Source organism: Lagenorhynchus albirostris, chromosome 6, assembly GCF_949774975.1.
Source record: "Lagenorhynchus albirostris chromosome 6, mLagAlb1.1, whole genome shotgun sequence".
NCBI classification, from domain to species: Eukaryota; Metazoa; Chordata; class Mammalia; order Artiodactyla; family Delphinidae; genus Lagenorhynchus; species Lagenorhynchus albirostris.
The window spans coordinates 120,129,830-120,147,434 of NC_083100.1; the positions used below are offsets into that span (position 1 = coordinate 120,129,830).

General features: G+C 55.6%; 1 protein-coding gene across 1 annotated transcript in view; it reads right to left on the bottom strand.

Moving 5' to 3' along the window:
* Positions 1-214: 214 nt before the first annotated feature.
* Positions 215-17,605, bottom strand: part of GLI2 (GLI family zinc finger 2) — a 247,306-nt gene continuing 229,915 nt past the window's right edge. The window contains exons 10-14 of the mRNA XM_060151553.1: positions 13,381-13,530; positions 9,303-9,467; positions 7,731-8,009; positions 5,899-6,235; positions 215-4,447 (exon numbers count right to left, since the gene is read on the bottom strand). Coding sequence (XP_060007536.1) covers positions 2,016-4,447; positions 5,899-6,235; positions 7,731-8,009; positions 9,303-9,467; positions 13,381-13,530 — 3,363 coding nt within the window. The 3' untranslated portion in view covers positions 215-2,015. The remainder of the gene's footprint in view (positions 4,448-5,898; positions 6,236-7,730; positions 8,010-9,302; positions 9,468-13,380; positions 13,531-17,605) is intronic.

A 17,605-nucleotide genomic window follows, 5' to 3' on the forward strand; every position in this document is an offset into this window, starting at 1 on the left:
AACAAACAAATAGGCAGTGAAAGTCCCAGCTTTAAACATTTCCTGGCCAAGGCGGGATAGTCAATTTTGACGCTGCTGAGAAAAAAATACAGCCTCGTTTCCGTTCAAATGCACCGAATTTATGGCCCAGGTTTTCATTAACTACTGTCAAGGAAGAAGCAGATAGACCAAATAAATTATGAAAAAATTACTTTTTTAATGTACAAAAGGACTTATTTACAAGTTGAGTATGTCATCTCAATTCATCGCATGTAGAAAAAGCTAAAAATGTTTTGGACATATAAATCTGACCGGATGACTCACCTACAGTATTTTCAGGGATGCTGTCTTCTGTACAGACAATATACAGGCTGGGAACAGCTAGTGAAATCCTAGCGCGGGGAAAGACCGTGCACCACTCAGAGCCCAGAGCCTTGGAGGTGTCCCAGGGCTGTCGTTTGAAGTTGGCCTTGTCTTTGGACGCTGACAAAGCATTTGCTGTTCTGGGATGTAGAGTCCCAGGTGAGGTTTCGGCCCTGTCCTGGTTGAAGTCAGGGTCATAATCGGTTCCAGGTTCATAGTGGTGCAGGTGGATTTGGCAAGGTTGCCACGAATTCAACATGGGAAAGGTGTGCGGTGTTTGTACATGTGTGTGGCAGGGAGGATGCGCCTATTTACCCTACTGTATGTTCGGGAACAATGTCTTCTGACGCCAGTTGCAAATTCCATTTCCAGGTGGGGCTTGGCCAACACTGAATAGGAGAATTCAGTGATGGTCCCTCAGAGTCCCAAGAATCAACCCCTTCACCCTCCCACGCCCACTGAGAACACCATGCATATCATCGTTCTCTGTGAAATGAACAGGAGGGCGGCGGGAAGGGAATCCAGAAGACACCGCGACTGCATGCTGTAGCTAGGGGGTTGGTCACTGGGCTGCTGGCGAGCGGACAGCATGGCCTGGAGGAACTTGGGCGGAGGTTGCTGTCAAGCCCTGGGGTTTATCCATGGTCAAGTGGGTGCATAGTGCATTGGAGAAACAGGCTTGGGTAAACACGCGACTTCCTCGTCCTACTGGGAGACCTCCAGGGCAGCCTGAAGCTGGGCCCCTGGTGTGCTCACTACCCAGGTCCCAGGCCACGCTTCAGCTCACCTTGGCCATCACACCTTGGCTCACCTTGGCTCACCTTGAGCTCACCCACAGCAGCTCCGGCAGCCCCGAGGTATTTAGAAATGTGTTCTTTTCAGGAAGGGCTACATTCTACACGCATGAACACTGTAAACATGGTCTGGAGAGGCCAGGGTAGCTTCTGGGCTTGCCCTGAGTATTACACTGTTTTCTTTCCTTTTTTCGGGTGATACTTCCATACTTCATTCATCCACACACACCTGGACAGTCGGCCAGCTGTAAACTTAGCTTTGCGGGGTAGAGATGCCTGCTCTACCAAACCTGGAATCAGGATGTGCTTCCAAATCATCCAGGTAAGATTTTTTTCCACTCCATGGCAAGGGATGTTAGAGGCCTCAAGAATTAAGCTTCATGGAAGAATTCCGGTGGGCCATGAATTCCTTTACTTTGCAGGTACTGGAACAAGAAACTTATCTTCCTGGATCAGAATACCTAGTATGGCTTGCAGATTCAAATCCAAATGTGGTTCCTCTCTCCTCTTTCCACGTGTGCTTGGAAAGCCCTGGGCCAACGTAATCCCTCATTAGCCAGATGACAGAGGTGACAAAGCCAGAACAGAGTGGTCCTATAAACACCAAAGGCTGCGAAGCGCTGTGTAAACGAGTTTTGCATTCCTGCCTTGCCTTTTCTGTTGAGGCTTTTTTCAGAGTTCCGACAGATAATCTAAAAGAAGACCAGACAGGACGCACATAAACCTGCCCTTAAAGCCTCTGTGGTCTGAACCAGCCACTGGCCAAACTCCCTCAGACCTATTTAATACTTTTGGGGGAAAAAGATGAAACGGACGAAAGGCCCGCGCTCTGGGAAGCGCTGGTCCCTCGGGGTCCGCACAGCGCCAGGCGCCGGGGCCTTAGGTCATCATGTTGAGGAACTTGCTCTCCTCGGCCAGGCTGGTGAGCATGGAGCTCATGTCCCCGACCGCCATGTTGCTGATGCCCGCGGGGATGGAGGGCAGAGTCAGGGAGTTGCGCGGGGTGGTGAGGCGGGAGGAGCTCTGGGAGAAGCCGTGGAGGAGACTGGGGCTCAGGGCCCCCGAGAGCAAGCTGGAGTGATCGCCGTCATCCATGATGGCATCAAAATCAATCTGGGGGGCCTCGAGTAGCTGGGAGTCCACAGTGCTGGACACCTGGTTGAGCCCTGGAGAGGGCAAGGCCTGGGGCTGCGGAGGCTGGGGCCGCATGGCCTGGCAGCTGGCCTGGTTCTCCAGGCCTCCGTTCTGCTCGTACATGTGGATCTGGCCGTAATAGTAAAGTGTGCTGCGGTCCTGGGCCCCGCCCGCATCCTGGGGGGGTGCCTGGGGAGTCAGGGCCAACACGCCACCCATCGTCCCCTTGGGCACAGACTCTGCCATCTCCTGGTCAGCTGACAGGGCAGCTGACAGGGCGTGGCCAGAGGCCCTGGCATAGGCCAGCTGCTGCCCCGCACGCACCCCACGGCGGCGGCCAGCAGGGCCGGGCTCTGCGGGTGGCCGGGGTTGCACTAGGCCGAAGCTCGATCCGGCCGCCCCTGTCGGGCCCTGCTGAGGCCCCACGAAGCCAGGCTGGTGGGAAGGCACAAGGCTGGGGCCTTGGCAGTAGCCCTCCTGGCTCATGGCTGTGGCCAGGTGATGGCTCTGCTGTGGGTAGCTCTGGGCTAGGTGAGGTGGTGGCATCCTAGCCAGGCTGGAACTGGGGATGTCAAGTTCCCTGTGGCTGCTGCCCATCATGGCGGGGTCAGGGACAACTTCCATCTGCTGGGGGAGCCCCAGGTGGCCTGGCTTGGCCGCCATGTTGCTGCAGGACCGGGGGAACTGGTGCGGGGCCCCACCCAGGGGGCTTAGCTGGGGATGGGCTTGGCCGTAGCCAGGGTGGGCGCTCACAGCAGCCGCCATGCTGGAACACTGGCCACCCGCCCCTGGCTGCCGCAGCTGCTGCACGTAGTTTACCCTGGGCGCGGAGGGCGCTCCACCGCAGGGCTGCAGGTGTGGCTGCGAGCTGTCCAGGACCCCGGGGCTCAGCTGCAGGCCCTGCTGACTGTAGCCTGGGTACTGGCTGAAGGCTGGCTTCTGTGGCACCACCGCCAGGTGGCCCTGTGGGAAGGGCGGAGGCTTCCCCTGGCTGGCCAGGGCGTCCACGGTGCCGGAGCTCACCTCGTTCCACTGCACAGGCATGCTGTTTTTGTTCAGGCTGGAGGGGGCCACGTAACCCAGTGGGCAGCCTCCCAGCACAGGGGCAGAGGGGCCCACGTTGGAGTCTGCGGCCGCTATCGTGTGCCGGCCGTGCAGCCCGGGGCTGGGCAGTTTGGGGTTCTCGGAGAAGCAGGTGCTCTCCGGGGGGTACACCTTTGGGGTGCTCTCCTCCAGGGTGCCACCGGCATGCGCCTTGATGTACTGCACCACGTCGTCGGGCAGTACAAGGTCGTCCTCCGGCAGCCCGAGGCTGACCTCGGGGCCCACGCCGTCCACCCCCACCGCCAAGGCCTCCATCACTGCGTTCTCGCTAATACTGGGCGGCCGGGGCGAGTAGGGGCCTCGGGCCAGGCCGCCGTCGGCGCTCGCGTGGCTCTGCAGACGGAGGCCTCGGCCCTGGGCGCAGGCCAGCGGCAGAGCTGCCGGGGTCACGTCGTGGGCGCTGTGGAAGCGCTGCACCCGCGGGGGCGCCAGGGCGTCGGGTCGCCTCCCGGGATCGCTGGCCCTCCGCGCCCCACCGCCCGGCGCCTCATGGGGGAAGGAGGGCGCCGGCCCCACTGGCCCGTAGTGCGGCCCATCGCTGCCCCGCCGAGGCCCGATCGGGCGCGGGCAGGCAGCGGGCAGCATGCGCTCGGGCGCATCCAGGAGCGCCAGCCGGGTCCGCAGGCTAGCGCGCTCCAGGCCGGGCAACGGGGTGGGGGGCGGCCCGCCCGTGGCTGCCGCGTACTTGGCCCGCAGGCTGTACTGCTGGGCGGGTGTGAGCTGGAGCAGCCCCGGGCCGCCACCACCGCTGCCGCCATACTGGCTGGCCTCGCTGGAGCGCCGCGACGCGTCGGTGGAGATGGGGTCATAGGAGTCGGCGGAGCTGGCGGGGTGTGCGCGGCCGGCGCCCAGGGGCGAGGCCTCGCTGGAGCGGCGGCTGGAGAAGTAGGGGGAGATGCCCGAGGAGCGGCGGCTCACGGTGTAGGCCGAGCTGACCGTGCTGGTGGAGCTGTCGCGGCGCTCCTGCAGGTGGTTCAGCACGGTCACCTCGCCGGCGGACAGATCGGACAGCCGCGGGTTGGGCAGCAGCCCCGCTGGCCCGCCGCCGCCTCTGAAGTTTTCCAGCACGGAGCCTGCGGGAGAGGAGAGGGGTCAGCGCCGGGGACTGGGGACAAGGGGCGGTACACTGCCTGCTTGGGCCGCGCTGAGGCTGCCGGGCCCAGAGCCCTGGAACGGGGACCTGGCACCCAGAAGGAACCCAGCCAATGATTTCTCAACAAGAGGAAGAAAGGAAGGGACAGTTAGCAAATGGTGGCACTCATTGCCAGGGCAGCTAGTGGAAGTTAGGAGGCCCGATCCCAGTCTAGCACTGCCCGGCTGGCCCTGCGTTCTCATTCGGTCCCATCCTCAGTTTCTCCAGCTGTGGATGGGATGTGCCTCTCCGTGGCACCGGGTTATCCCCAAGAGCCCAGGAGGGCCCTGGCCACAGCCTCCCTGCATCCCCACCATCCTCGGATGGGCGTTGCCATGTGGGCTCCCCTGGGACTGAGTTTACCCAGCAGGCTGTTTAGGGGGACTGTCCTGAGACCCACAGCCACGGCGGGGTGGTGTGGAGAGGCAGCAGAATGGTTAGGGAGAAGACAGCTGCAACGCAGGCCCACCGCCAGCCGCGGCTCATCTCACAGGCAGCTCTGGGCCTTGAGCAGCCTCTACAGCCCTGCAGAGATCTATTCCTGGACGTGGGCCATGCCGGGAAGGGTGACCTTGGGTGAGGCAGCTGTCAGCACCCCAGGCAATCTCTGCAGGAGGTGGGGAGTTGAAGGCCATCTGCCGGCAGTTCCCTCGACAGCTGGGGCAACGAATCCCCCCTTCAAGGAGGAGCAGGGTGGTGCCTCTCAGGGTCTCCTCTTAATAACTCAGTGCCGCGGCGCACACTGGGCCCTGGAGGGCAGTGTGGAGGCTCAGTGCCCCAAGGTGTCTGGCGCCCGGCACGCAGCCTGGCACAGTGGCACTCAAGAAATGCCTGGTGAAGACATCTTCCACCTCAAAGTCTGGCCAACGCTTCCCGAGGCTGAGCACAGGGCTGCCCCGTCTGTGACGCCCTCCCTGCGCCTCCCCAGCTGCCCTGCTTTCTCTCGAGCTACACTGAGCTCTGTCCTCGGCGCTACTTGCTTATTCGGCATCTCGTAACTTGGCCTTCTAACCACAGGGACCTGGAACGTGTCCCTGTCCTGCCGAGCCCTTTGCCGTGGTGTGCGCGGCAGGTGCCTGGTAGGCAAGTGGGTGGCTCACGAGGAGAGCAAGGGCTGAGCTGGGTCTGCCTGCCTTGGGGCTTATTGGGATGCAGCATGGTGTAGCCGGAGGAGCATGGGCTTCGGAGCCACTCAGGCCTGGGCTGAGCCTCAGCTCTGCCACCGATCTGAGCAAAGCACTTTCACCTCTCTGAGCCTCAATTCCCTGACCTGTGCAATGGGCTTGCAAGATCCATCTTCTCCAGGGCACATGGTGCCTGGTGGGTATGAACCTCATCGTGCTGCCCTGGGCTCCCTCCCACCCCGCCTGCACGCCCGGGGCCTCCACTCACCACTTGCCGGCAGGGGGGGCAGCTTGGAGTTCCGGGTGTGTGGAGCTGGCCCTGCCCATGAGCAGGAATCCTTGAGCGACTTGAGCTTCTCCCTCTTGAGCTGCTCGAACCGATGCACGGTGGTCATGTGTTTGCGCAGCTGCAGGCCACCGGCAGAGGGGGTGGCCAGGGCGGAGGCGTCGGCCCCCGGCGGTGGGTCCTCCAGAGCCGTCAGGTCTGCCAGGCTCCCGGGCCCTGTCCCCGGCATCTCCACACCGCTGTCATTGTTGGGGGCACTGCCCAGAGGAGAGGGCTCGCTGCTGCAGGAAGACTGGGCCCCGGGGCTGGACTGACACAGCTGTAGGGAGCGTGGTGAGAAAGCACAGACTCAGAGGGTGCGAGCGCCCACCGGCCCCGCCACCCACGCTGCACCCTTGCACACCCGGGGGCAGGACGCTGCCGTACGGAGGAGCTTTCAAAGCACCACTGCTCTGAACCTCGACTTCCCCAACTGTAAGCGGGACCCGACCTGACTCCTGGAGAGAGTTGGTGGATGGATGGAGACCACCCGGCGAGTAGAAGGCAGTGGGTAATCGCCAGGCACCCACCACCCACCCGCCCTAGCCCCCTGCTATGCTCCTAAGCTTTCCCAGCCAGCGTCTGGGCCGAGCTCTCTGCCTGCAGAGCTTTCAGTACGTGGACCCTATGAAGCTGAGCCCTACAGAGGCTGCCGCAGCCGCGTGAAATTGACAGGAAGGAGGAGACTCAAGCACCCCAACAACAGCGATGGGGGTGGGCCACTCGATGAAGTAAGAAACAGTGAAGGCCTGCTACCTGCCGTCTGCCCAGCAGGCCGGAGGTGGGTTGCTGGAAAGGGAAGGGTTGACCGCGGAGGGTGCAGCTGCTGGACACAGCCCTCACCCTTGACCTGAGTGGCCACCCCAAACCAGCCCTCCCTCTGCAACAGGGTGAATTGAGGCGAGAGCTGGTGGCACACGTGTACGGGGTGGAACCCCACAGAAACTGGGCTCCCTCCACCGTGACCTGGGATCTGAGCCCAAATGAGGCTCACCTGGGATGCAGCATCCTTGGTTCATTTCTAACCTGAAGGCTCCCAAATTCCAGACCTTTCCAGGGGAGCTGCACACAGCACGGCCCACACCCCTCACCTCGGCACTCAAGGCCTTCTGTAGGTCAGGCCCGCCCTGCTCCGCAGTCCAGATTCACACCTCCACCCTGCCCTGACCCTCACTTGGGCTTGGACCCCACCGCTTCCTCCTGTGCCTGCAAGCTTGACCCCCTGCTGCCAGTCTCAAGCTGTTCCGACGGCCCCACCTGCGGTGCCTGCAGTCTACGTACCCAAACCTGCCTTCCCGGCCGTAAGGAGCCTGGACAAGCGCCCCAGCCCCCCTCACTCACGCCAGCGCGCCCAGAGCCCACCCCGCTGCTCCGCTCACCTCAGTACCGTCTATCCTTAGGGGAGGTACAGTCAGGAGAAAGAGGTGGAGACAAAGAACAGGTGGTTAGAACAAAAGGGGTGCAGGCCAGAGGGGCAAGGACGCAGAGACAGGACAGAGGGGCGGGGGCAGCTGCGGCGGCGGCGGGTACTGGTTGGAAAGGCAGACACCGGGTACCGCCCCACCCCCTGCAAACTGACCGCGTCGGGGGAGGCATCCCCGTCACCCACGGCCTGCCCAGCAGGATGGGACCTGGCACGAAACAGGTTCCATGGGGGCCCAAGGTGGTGATGGGGGCCAGCTGAGCTGGAGAGAGGAGGGACATCCTTGTGCCGCTGGGCACGGCCTCCTGGGGGCGGGGTATGGACCAGGCCTCTGCTGCGCAGCCCTGCTTACCCCGGAGCGCTCGGTCTTGATGGCTTTGACGTGCAGGCAGTCCTCCACGGCCTGGCTGGTGCTGCTGGCCTCGGCGCTCTCCTCGGAGCCCCGGCCAGGCTCGGCGCCGGCCTCGCTGTCCCCGTTCTCCCTGAGCAAGGGGGTGCGGAGGTGCACATCGTTGCGCTGCTTCTTGGTGACGTGAGCATCTGGGCCGTGGACCGTTTTCACGTGCTTCCGGAGGGAGCTGGGGTCTGTGTACCTCTTGGTGCAGCCTGGGATCTTGCAGATGTAGGGTTTCTGGAAGAGAAGAGGCGTTACGGATGGGATAGGAAGGCAGACTCCGCGTGGGAGCACCGTTCCTCCTCCCGGAGCCGCGTCCTTCGGCAGAGCAGAGCTGGCGGCACTGTCGGAAGGCGCTGGGCCCATGGATGGAGCCACGTCAGCCCCGCCCCGCAGGAGTCCCGCCCACAGGAGTCCCGCCCCGCAGCAGCCCCGCCCCGCCGGCTTCGCCTGCCACCTTTTCCTGCAGGTAAGCCTGTGGTTAAAGGGGGCCCCACCACGGACTGGGGACATGGATCAGAGCCTGTAGAGGGAGGGGACACACAGTGCCTGGTGTGATCCGCATAGCGATTGGGGCGCTGGTCATTTTGGTATCAGCAGAGAGTGTATTACCTCGTTATACGTCTGTGATACAGCACGAACACCTGCTCTGTCTCACGAGGAAAGACAGGTTCAGAGAGGCAAAGACACTGCCCCCAAGTCACGCAGGAGTGGGATGAAAACCCAGGGTTTCTGAACCTCGGTCCTGAGCTCATACACACACACACAAGTGACATCCACATATACTCTGTCTACATGTATACGCACACACAGGTACACACACGTATGCACATACAAGCACACACATCCACGTAAACTCACACACACGTATGTAAACACCCACACGTGTACATATACTTACAAATACATATTCACACACCCACACACATAATACATACATCCACATCCACACACATGCACATACATACTTGCAAACACACATACCCACACACACCCCTATCCAAGGCTAGCTCTTGTCTTTAGACACTTTGAGTGGTTCAGATACCTTTGGGAAGTCCTCGAACTTCCTACCAGCACTGGAGCAAGTCCCTTTGGGGTCCAAAATGTATCAAAACGTTTAGAAACATCCTTTCCTGAGTCTACCTGAGTGACAGCAGTTGAATGGCTGGGCGGGGACCGGAAGGCGGGTACAGAGCCACCATGAGCTCCCACCCGACTTTCCTCCCTGGGCTCCCTCAGCCCTGCCTGGGGTTCTGGCTACCTGGAGAGACAGAGGCTGCTCTGTGCTCCACGCGGGGAGGCACTGACAGCTCCGCAGGCCCGGGCGGCACGAGCGGCTGGAGCGTGTCATCCGCGCTGCCAGCCTGTGGTGGGGGGGACAGGGCTGCCGCTGCATGCTGAGTCCCCACACCAGGGGGCGGAGGGAAGTGGCACCTGGCCACCGAATGGCCTACGGGTGTCTAGAAGCCGTGGGATGAGGGTGATGCATTCACGCACGTGCCCGCTGCCCGCCTCCCTGGGGCCGGGTACCTCGTTGGAATGGGTGCGGTTCTGGTGCTTGGCGCGGTCCGAGGCATTTGAGAAGGCTTTGTTGCAGCCCTCATGCTCACACACGTACGGCTTCTCCCCTGTGTGGGAGCGCAGGTGCGTCTTCAGGTTCTCCAGGCGGGAGTAGGCCTTCGAGCAGCCCTCAAACTGGGAAGAGGCGGGTTCAGTCAGTGAGGGCGCCCCATATCCACCGCAGGGAGCCTGACCTGGGGGCCCGCTCTGCCCCGCACGTGCAGCCAGGCGCACGGATCTCAGCGACAGCATCTACCTTCCTTCCTGATTATATAAATGACACGTCGCAAAAACGTGGAAGGGACAGGAAAATGGCACCGTCCACGGCCCAGGGACAGCCGACACCCAGGCAAGTCTCATTCTGGGGACTCTGCAGTTCATCCCCGCACGTTTTTCAAACCCAAATCGGGAACATCTCAAGCGTTCAGTTACTTATTCTGCTCGTTAAAATCAACAGCACATTGTAAAGACTCTTCCCATATGATTACAAACTCTGTAAATGTTCTCGTCAACTGTTTCCCAACGCCACTCCCTGATTAGAACTGTTCTGTGCATTGAATGTGCTGAGAATAAAATCCAGGGTCCTCTGCGTCCCTGAGGGAGCTGGCCATCCTCGCCCTCGGTCCCTTCTGCTCCCCGACCCCGCTGAGCTCTTCCCGGCGAGTGGCCTTTGCGCACACTGTCCCCTCTGGCTGGAACCTCCTTCCCACCCCCACCCACCCCGGCATTGGCTTGGCCCACTCCCTCTCAATCTTTGAGGTCATCTCCTCCGAGAGCAGTTCTCTGATTTTCTTAATTATAATACCACCCTTTTCCCTTTATACTCCCTAACACAGTTTATAATTATCTTAATCATTTTGTTATCTGGCCTTCCCACTAGGATACAAGCTCCCGGAGAGCAGGTACTTTTTGGGTCTTGTTCATTTCTGTGTTCCTAGGACTTAGCGCCTGACGAAGAGAAACATGTGCAGCGCTCAGTAAACATTTTAGGAAAGGAAGAAAAGAGGGAGCCAGAGACAGGGGCAGGAAGGGAGGGAGGGAGGGAGGGAGGGAGGAAGGATCACTGCAGGGGGCACCTATTCCAAACACACCGCAATTGCATCCAGTGTAGCTGTGAAAATTGCCCCCAGAATAACACGTAAACCCCAACAGGAACTGTCTCATTCTTCACATCCTCCCCTTTATTCTTGACCAGTTTGACTGGGCACACTTGGCTCCAATGCCTTTTATTCGTTTCTGCAGTTCACAGCTCATATCAGAGGGCTATGGTTTGCTACCACTCGGGGTGTTAAGAAAATAACTTGCTGCAAAAGATCCAGAAGAGCCAGAACAATCTTGCAAAAGGAGGACAAATTTGGAAGACTGACACTTGCCAATTTCAAAACTTACAACAAAATTATGGTAATCAAGCTACTGTATAGCACAGGGAACTATATCCAATCTCCTGGGATAAACCATCATAGAAAAGAACATAAAAAAGAATGTATATATGTGTATAACTGAGTCACTTTGCTGTACAGCAGAAATTAACACTATTGTAAATCAACTGTACATCAATTAAAAAAAAAGACATTGTGTGGTACTGGCATAAGGACAGATGTATCGATCAACAGAAGAGAACTGAGAGTTAAGCAATAAACTCATACATTTAGGGTCAACTGGGTTTCAACAAGGGTGTCGAGACCATTCAATGGGGAAAATATAGTCTCTTCAACAAATGGGGTTGGGACAACTGTGTAACAACATGCAAAAGAACGAATTTGGACCCTTATCTCACACCCTCTATAAAAATTAACTCAAAATGGATTAAGGACCTAAATGGAAGAACTACCTTACTAAATGTATACACGTATATATTTATATAAATAAAACTATATTTATTAACTATAAAACTCACAGAAGAAAATATAGGGATAAATCTTTGTGACCTTGGATTAGGCAGTGGTTTCTTAGATACGTCACCAAAAGCACAAGCAAAGAAAACATTGGACTTTGAGAAAATTTAAAACTTTTATGCTTCAAAGGAAACCATGAAGAAAATCAAAAGAAAACCTACAGAACATGAGAAACTATTTGCAAATCAGGCTCTAGTAAAATTACTACAATTCAACAACAGAAAGACAAATAACTCAATTTAAAAGTGGGCAAAATATTGGAGTAGACATTTCTCCAAAGAAGATATACAAATGGCCAATAAGCACACGAAAAGATGCTCAAAATCATCTGTCATTAGGGAAATGCGAATCAAAACCACAATGAGATGCAACTTCACACACACTAGGATGACTAGGTAACTGAAAGGCAGGTAACTACAAGTTTTGGTGTGGATGTGGAGAAATCAGAACCCTCACCCATGGCTGGTGGGAATGTAAAATACTGTCACCTGTTTGGAAAAGAGTCTGGCAGGTCCTCAGAAAGTTCAACATAGAGTTACTCTATGACCCAGCAATGACCCACTCTATGACTCTATGACCCCCTCTTAGGTATATACGTAAGAAACTGAAAACATAACCACACAAAAACTTGAACGTGAATGTTCATAGCAGTGTTAATAGCCAAAAAGTGAAAACAATGCAAATAGCCACCAACTGATTAATGCATAAAAAAACTGTGATCCGTCCACAGTGGAGTATTTAGCCACAAAAAGAAATGAAATACTCATACATGATACTACACGGAGGAACCTTGAAAACATGCTAAGTGAAGGAGAAGACACAGAGGCTACACATTGTATGATTCCATTTTTATGAACTGCCCAGAATAAGCATGTTGATAGAGACAGAAAGCAAATTAGTGGTGGTCAGGGGATGCAGGGGAGGGGGGCATGGGGGTGATTGCTGGTGGGTATGGGGTTTCTTTTGGGGAGGTGTTGAAAATGTCCTGAAATTAGCTAGTGGTGAAGGCTGCACAAGGTTGGGAATTCGCTCAAAATCACTGAATTGTACATTTTTTAAAAAAGGGTGAACTTTATGGTATGTGAATTCTATCTCAATTAAAAAAAACCAAAACCTTGCCAACAAAGGTAGTGTATTTCATTGAATCCTGGACACCACCGATTTTAAGGCAGACTGATTTCAGAATCATTAAAATGAGAATGAAGTGTATGTCTCAGAATCTATGAAATACGGTAATTCACAAAGAGCAGTTCCCAGAGGCCTCTGTCACCGCCACAGGAGTGCATCACAGGGCCACCGCTCTTTGAAAGAGGGAGCAATTCCTGTGTGTTAAAAAAGGGTCTCACCTATATTAACGCATATATGTGGAACCTAGAGAAATGGCACAGATGAACCGGTTTGCAGCACAGAAATAGAGACACAGATGTAGACAACAAACATATGGATACCAAGGGGGGAAAGTGGCGGGGGAGGGGTGGTGCTGTGATGAACTGGGAGATTGGGATTGACATGTATACACTAATATCTATAAAATGGATAACTAATAGGAACCTGCTGTATACAAAAATAAATAAAATTAAATTAAAATAAAGGTCTTACCAAATATTGGGCTGGCCAATAAGTTCGTTCGGGTTTTCCCCGAACTTTTTGGCCAACCCAATAGCGTCACAAATCCTGCTGACGCCATAAGGGAGACTGTCTAAAAGGTCTTATCACTGCGTTCCCACTTTTAAAAAAAACTCAACCAAAGTGACTTTTAACCCGTCATCGCTCAATCTGTGACTCTCCAGTGAAACTCCTCTTTTCTGTGCAGAGGACAGGCTGCAGCGAGCCACCAAGCTGGCCCCCTGCCCAGGGTCACCCAGTCGGGTGAGGGCACAGCTGCGCCGTGGGGCTCCTGGTGACAGACACAACCACAGAGACACCAGCACGCCCCCCACCCCCCGCAGGTACCGAGATGCACACACTGCCCCACAGGGAGAGTAAGCGAAGATCTGGGGCAGCAGACAGACAGAAGAAGGGCCCCCAGGACACAAGACTGGGCGGGGGCAGACAGGACACCCTGTCGGCGAGGCCTGTCCCAACGTTGTTCCACCAGGTTTGCCCGCACCAGCCCCATCAGCTGGCCGATGGGCCGGCCCGCGGCCACTCACCGTGCACTTGTGGGGCTTCTCGCCCGTGTGTCTGCGCATGTGCACCACCAGCATGTACTGCGCCTTGAAGGGCTTCTGCTCCCGCGTGCAGGCCTGCCAGCGACACACGAACTCCTTCTTCTCCCCGTGGATGTGCTCGTTGTTGATGTGCTGCCGGGAAGAAGCCCACGGGGAAGGGTGAGCCCGTCCACCCACCCCTCCAGACCCCACCTGGTCTATGCAGACCAGCCGCCGCATGGGCCAGCATCCAGGTGCCGGCCACGCCTCCTCGTGAGTTATCTGGGCTGCATCTTCCAATTAGTCATCAAAGTGACCCTCCATGATGGTCAAAGACACCAGTCTGGGCTCTAGGCTCTGGTCTATGGAGAACTGATGGTTATGATGATGCTTCCAGGCTGCAAACAGTAGGCACTCATTAGCTGCGGTGGGGCAAACATGCACACAGTGGGGGCACGAGCAGCCTCTCCCAAGCTTGTCCCTATGGCTCCAGAAATTTTTAAATAATATTTTTGTTTCTCTTTTAGGCCACGAGGCTTGTGGGATCTTAGCTCCCCGACCAGGGGTTGAAGCCTGGCCCCGGCAGTGAGAGCACCGAGCCCTAACCAGCGGACCGCCAGGGAGGTCCCTAACATTCTTATCATAACAGAAACATAAATGCATCCTCGTCTCTCTTTTTGACAGTGACCCATGAGATGACAGCTTTGTCCCCTTTTCACAAAAGCCCAGGTTGTTAAAGTAGCCTGCCCAGGAGGGAGCTAGAGTCTGACCCTGACGGTGTGCCCTGGGCAGTGTGTGATGCTGCCCGGGGGACAAAACGGCCCAGGAAGGCAAGGCGGGACAGCCCAAGACATCCAGCTGATCCTGCAGTGGTGGTGGGGGCCCTTGGTGCTCGGAGCGGGGGGGCATCCCGGGCGCAGCTGGGAAGTGCATGGCCAGAAAGCCTTCCCTGGACGAGTGGGCCTCAGACCCACCCCAGCCAGCACTGCCCTGGGTCAGGAGCATGGGGAGAATTTTTCTCTTTTTCTCAGCCCCTGCACCCACACCTTCTGGCCTCTGCCCTGGGCCCATCACCTGTGCGCCCCCCGGGGGCAGTTTCTCCCTGTGATGGGCAGCAACAGGCCACGGAGGTTTTCTGTCACAGGTAGCAGAGCAAGCCGCCCTGAGTAGGACATTTGGTTTTGTTACTTGCTTTCATGATTTAACTGAAGGCTGCAGTCCTCACTGGAGCAGGGCTCTTACTACTTCTGAGCTTTGGGATGTGTTGATACGTGGGTGGGGCCTCAGGACCTTTATGTCCTTAATCTTTCAGGTTGTCTGTTTAACTGGGGAGTGGGAATGGTGGCATCTTTGCCACCACATCTGGACCCACACTGTCCCATTTGGTGGTCATTCTCCACTTGTGGCTGTTGCACCCCTGAAAGGTGGTTGCTCCCGACCAGGATGGGCTGTAAGTATAAACCACACACCTGTTTCAAAGACTGAGAATGAAAAAAGGATGTAAAATATCTCAATAATTTTGTGATATATTGACTGCATGCAGAAAGGATAATATTAGATATTTTGGGTTAAACAAAATATTGATACATGAATCCAATTAATTTTACCTGTTTCCTTTCACTCTGCTTAAACGTGCCCCTAGCTAATGTAAGACTACATGTGGGGCTGGCACTAGGGCTGGTGGTGTCTTTCTATTGCACGGCGCTTCTGTAGACCTTTGCAACCTACAAGGCTGTGCTGGAGCTGAGCATCTGGGGTCCAGCAGCATCTTCTCCCCGCAAGACAGAAAACCGCTGGGCCCTCGCGCCCTGGGTGACAGGCTGGACCATCAGGCATCCAAATGCCGACATCAGAGCAAGCAAAATCTACGGCGCTTTGAACTTCCAGGGAAATCTTACTATAGTAGCCTCACTTTCCATTTTGAAAGCCTTTCAAATGATAAAAATGCTTCCTGACAATACCTTTCATTTTTTTCTTATTGGTTTGCTTAGCAACAAATTGTTAATAATTGACTAGAGGCTCCAGTTCGCATGCGTGCCCAGGCCATCCATCTTCCCAGGGAGCAGAGAGAGAGACAGAGCTGAGCAGACCAGCCTGCTCCCCACACCCCAACACAGGAACCTGCTCCTTTCAGGGCCAGGTGCAGACAGTCACCCACAGCCCCAGGACCCAGGCAGGAGCCTGCAGCTGGAGCCCTTCTTCCCACGTCTGGGGAAGGAATCCCCTCCCCGCCTTTACGTGAGGAATCCCCTCCCCACTCTTTAGGGCTGACCCACTCCTTGCTGGGCATCTTTTACATCCTCCCCTCCACCTCTCTGCCTGCAACCCCTCCGGCTCCAGATCTTCTTTTTCCCCCCTTTCATCTATCTGATTTGTCCCAAAGCTCACAGCTCCAGTGGCCCCTACTCCACCTCAAGACTTGTTTAACCCAAAGAGGTGTGAACATCTTGCAGGCGCTGGCTGGCTGAACTAATCTTATTTCCCTCTTTGCATTGGCGGCCAGGAAGCTCCAAAAAAAAAAAAAAGATATGTATGTGAACTCTAGCTCAGAGCACTTGGTTGAAAAATTATGTTTGAGTCCCAGGAGGATTAGATAAGACCGTGCTTTACAGGCTTGACGTCAGCAGCAATGGGTTTGCTGAGAAATTCCAGTCCCCTGGGTGAAAATTTGGGGAGAAAAACCTCAACACCAAAGAAACCTACAGTCTTTGAGAGCAAGCCCATGAGAAAAGGAAGCAGGGGGAGTGGGTGGTGTCTTAAATGTTGATTTCACAGAGCTAGGGAGGAGGTGGCTCCTGTGGGATGGCTCCTGGGTGTGACCAGCGTGTGTGCGTGTGTGTCTGTGTGTGTGCGCGTGTGTGAACAGAAGCCATCTGGAGGATTCACGCTCAACTCTGGACAATGCTTGTCTTTGGTGGTGAGAAAGGAGAGGGTAGAGGGATTTTTACTCTACATTTTATATACTTCCATAGTGCTCAATTTGATTATAAAGAGAACATGTTTATATAATACTTACATAATTTTTAAAATATTAAAAAAATGTCAGGTAGTTAACTCAATTTTACAATTAAATTGGTTACAATGTAAGAGAGTGGCCGAGTGGGGATCTACCCAGCATTTGAGCTTCCAGCTTGGTGTAGATTCATCTTTACAGACACTCACTCACCAAGGAGTGTGTGTTGGGGTTGGGGGAGGTTTATTCTTGACTTTAAGTTCTTTTCTGGACGGAGAAGAGGGAACCACTCGGGGCCGGCCTGGGGAACAGGGAGGAGAAGCCAGGAGGGAATGTCCGTGTATGGAGGGTTGCTCTCTGCTAAGTGCTTATGCTGGTATCATGGTCAACCTTCACCCCTCTGTAGAGTGGGCTTCACCTCTATTTACAGGAGAAAAAACCCAAGGCTCACAGAGGTTCAGTCACTTGTTCAGAACCACTTGGCTAGCTGTGGTGGAGCCAGGTTGGAAGCCAGGCACCTCCTGCCTTGAGCTCCTGTTCCTGCTGTTTGCACTGCATGAGTGAGCCCACAGTGGCTGCTGTTGTAGAAAGTTTACAGGCAGACCCTGAAGGGCACACCCAGCTCCCACGGCCTTCTCTGATCTCCTGATCCGTCAGTACCCAGGCATCATACAGCAGCCCCCTCCCTGTATGGGTATAAACACCCAGCTGCACCCACGTACACTGGGTATCTGTGCATGGTCTCCAAGAGGAAATGACCAACTCCTCCCTCCATGGGAGAAACTTCTTTCAGGTTTCAGGGTCAGGTTTGCTGTTATCTTGTGGATGCTAGCTGGCTTACCTAATCTTATTTCCCTCTTTGCATTGGCTGCCAGGAAGCTCCAGAAAAAAATAAAAATAAAAGAAGACCAAGCTCAGAGCACTTGGTGTTTTTTGCAGTATGCGGGCCTCTCACTGCTGTGGCCTCTCCCATTGTGGAGCGTAGGCTCCAGACGCACAGGCTCAGTGGCCATGGCTCACGGGCCCAGCTGCTCCGCGGCATGTGGGATCCTCCTAGACCGGGGCACGAACCTGCGTCCCCTGCATCGGCAGGCGGACTCTCAACCACTGCACCACCAGGGAAGCCCTGAGCACTTGGTTTTTAATACTACCTTTACTTTGGGCTTCATTTTATTGTTTTTTTCCTTCTAATTTTCCATTATTTTTGTTAATCTCTTGTACTACATACGTATTTATAAGTCCCCTTTTAGAAACAAGCACGGCCTCCGTAAGTAA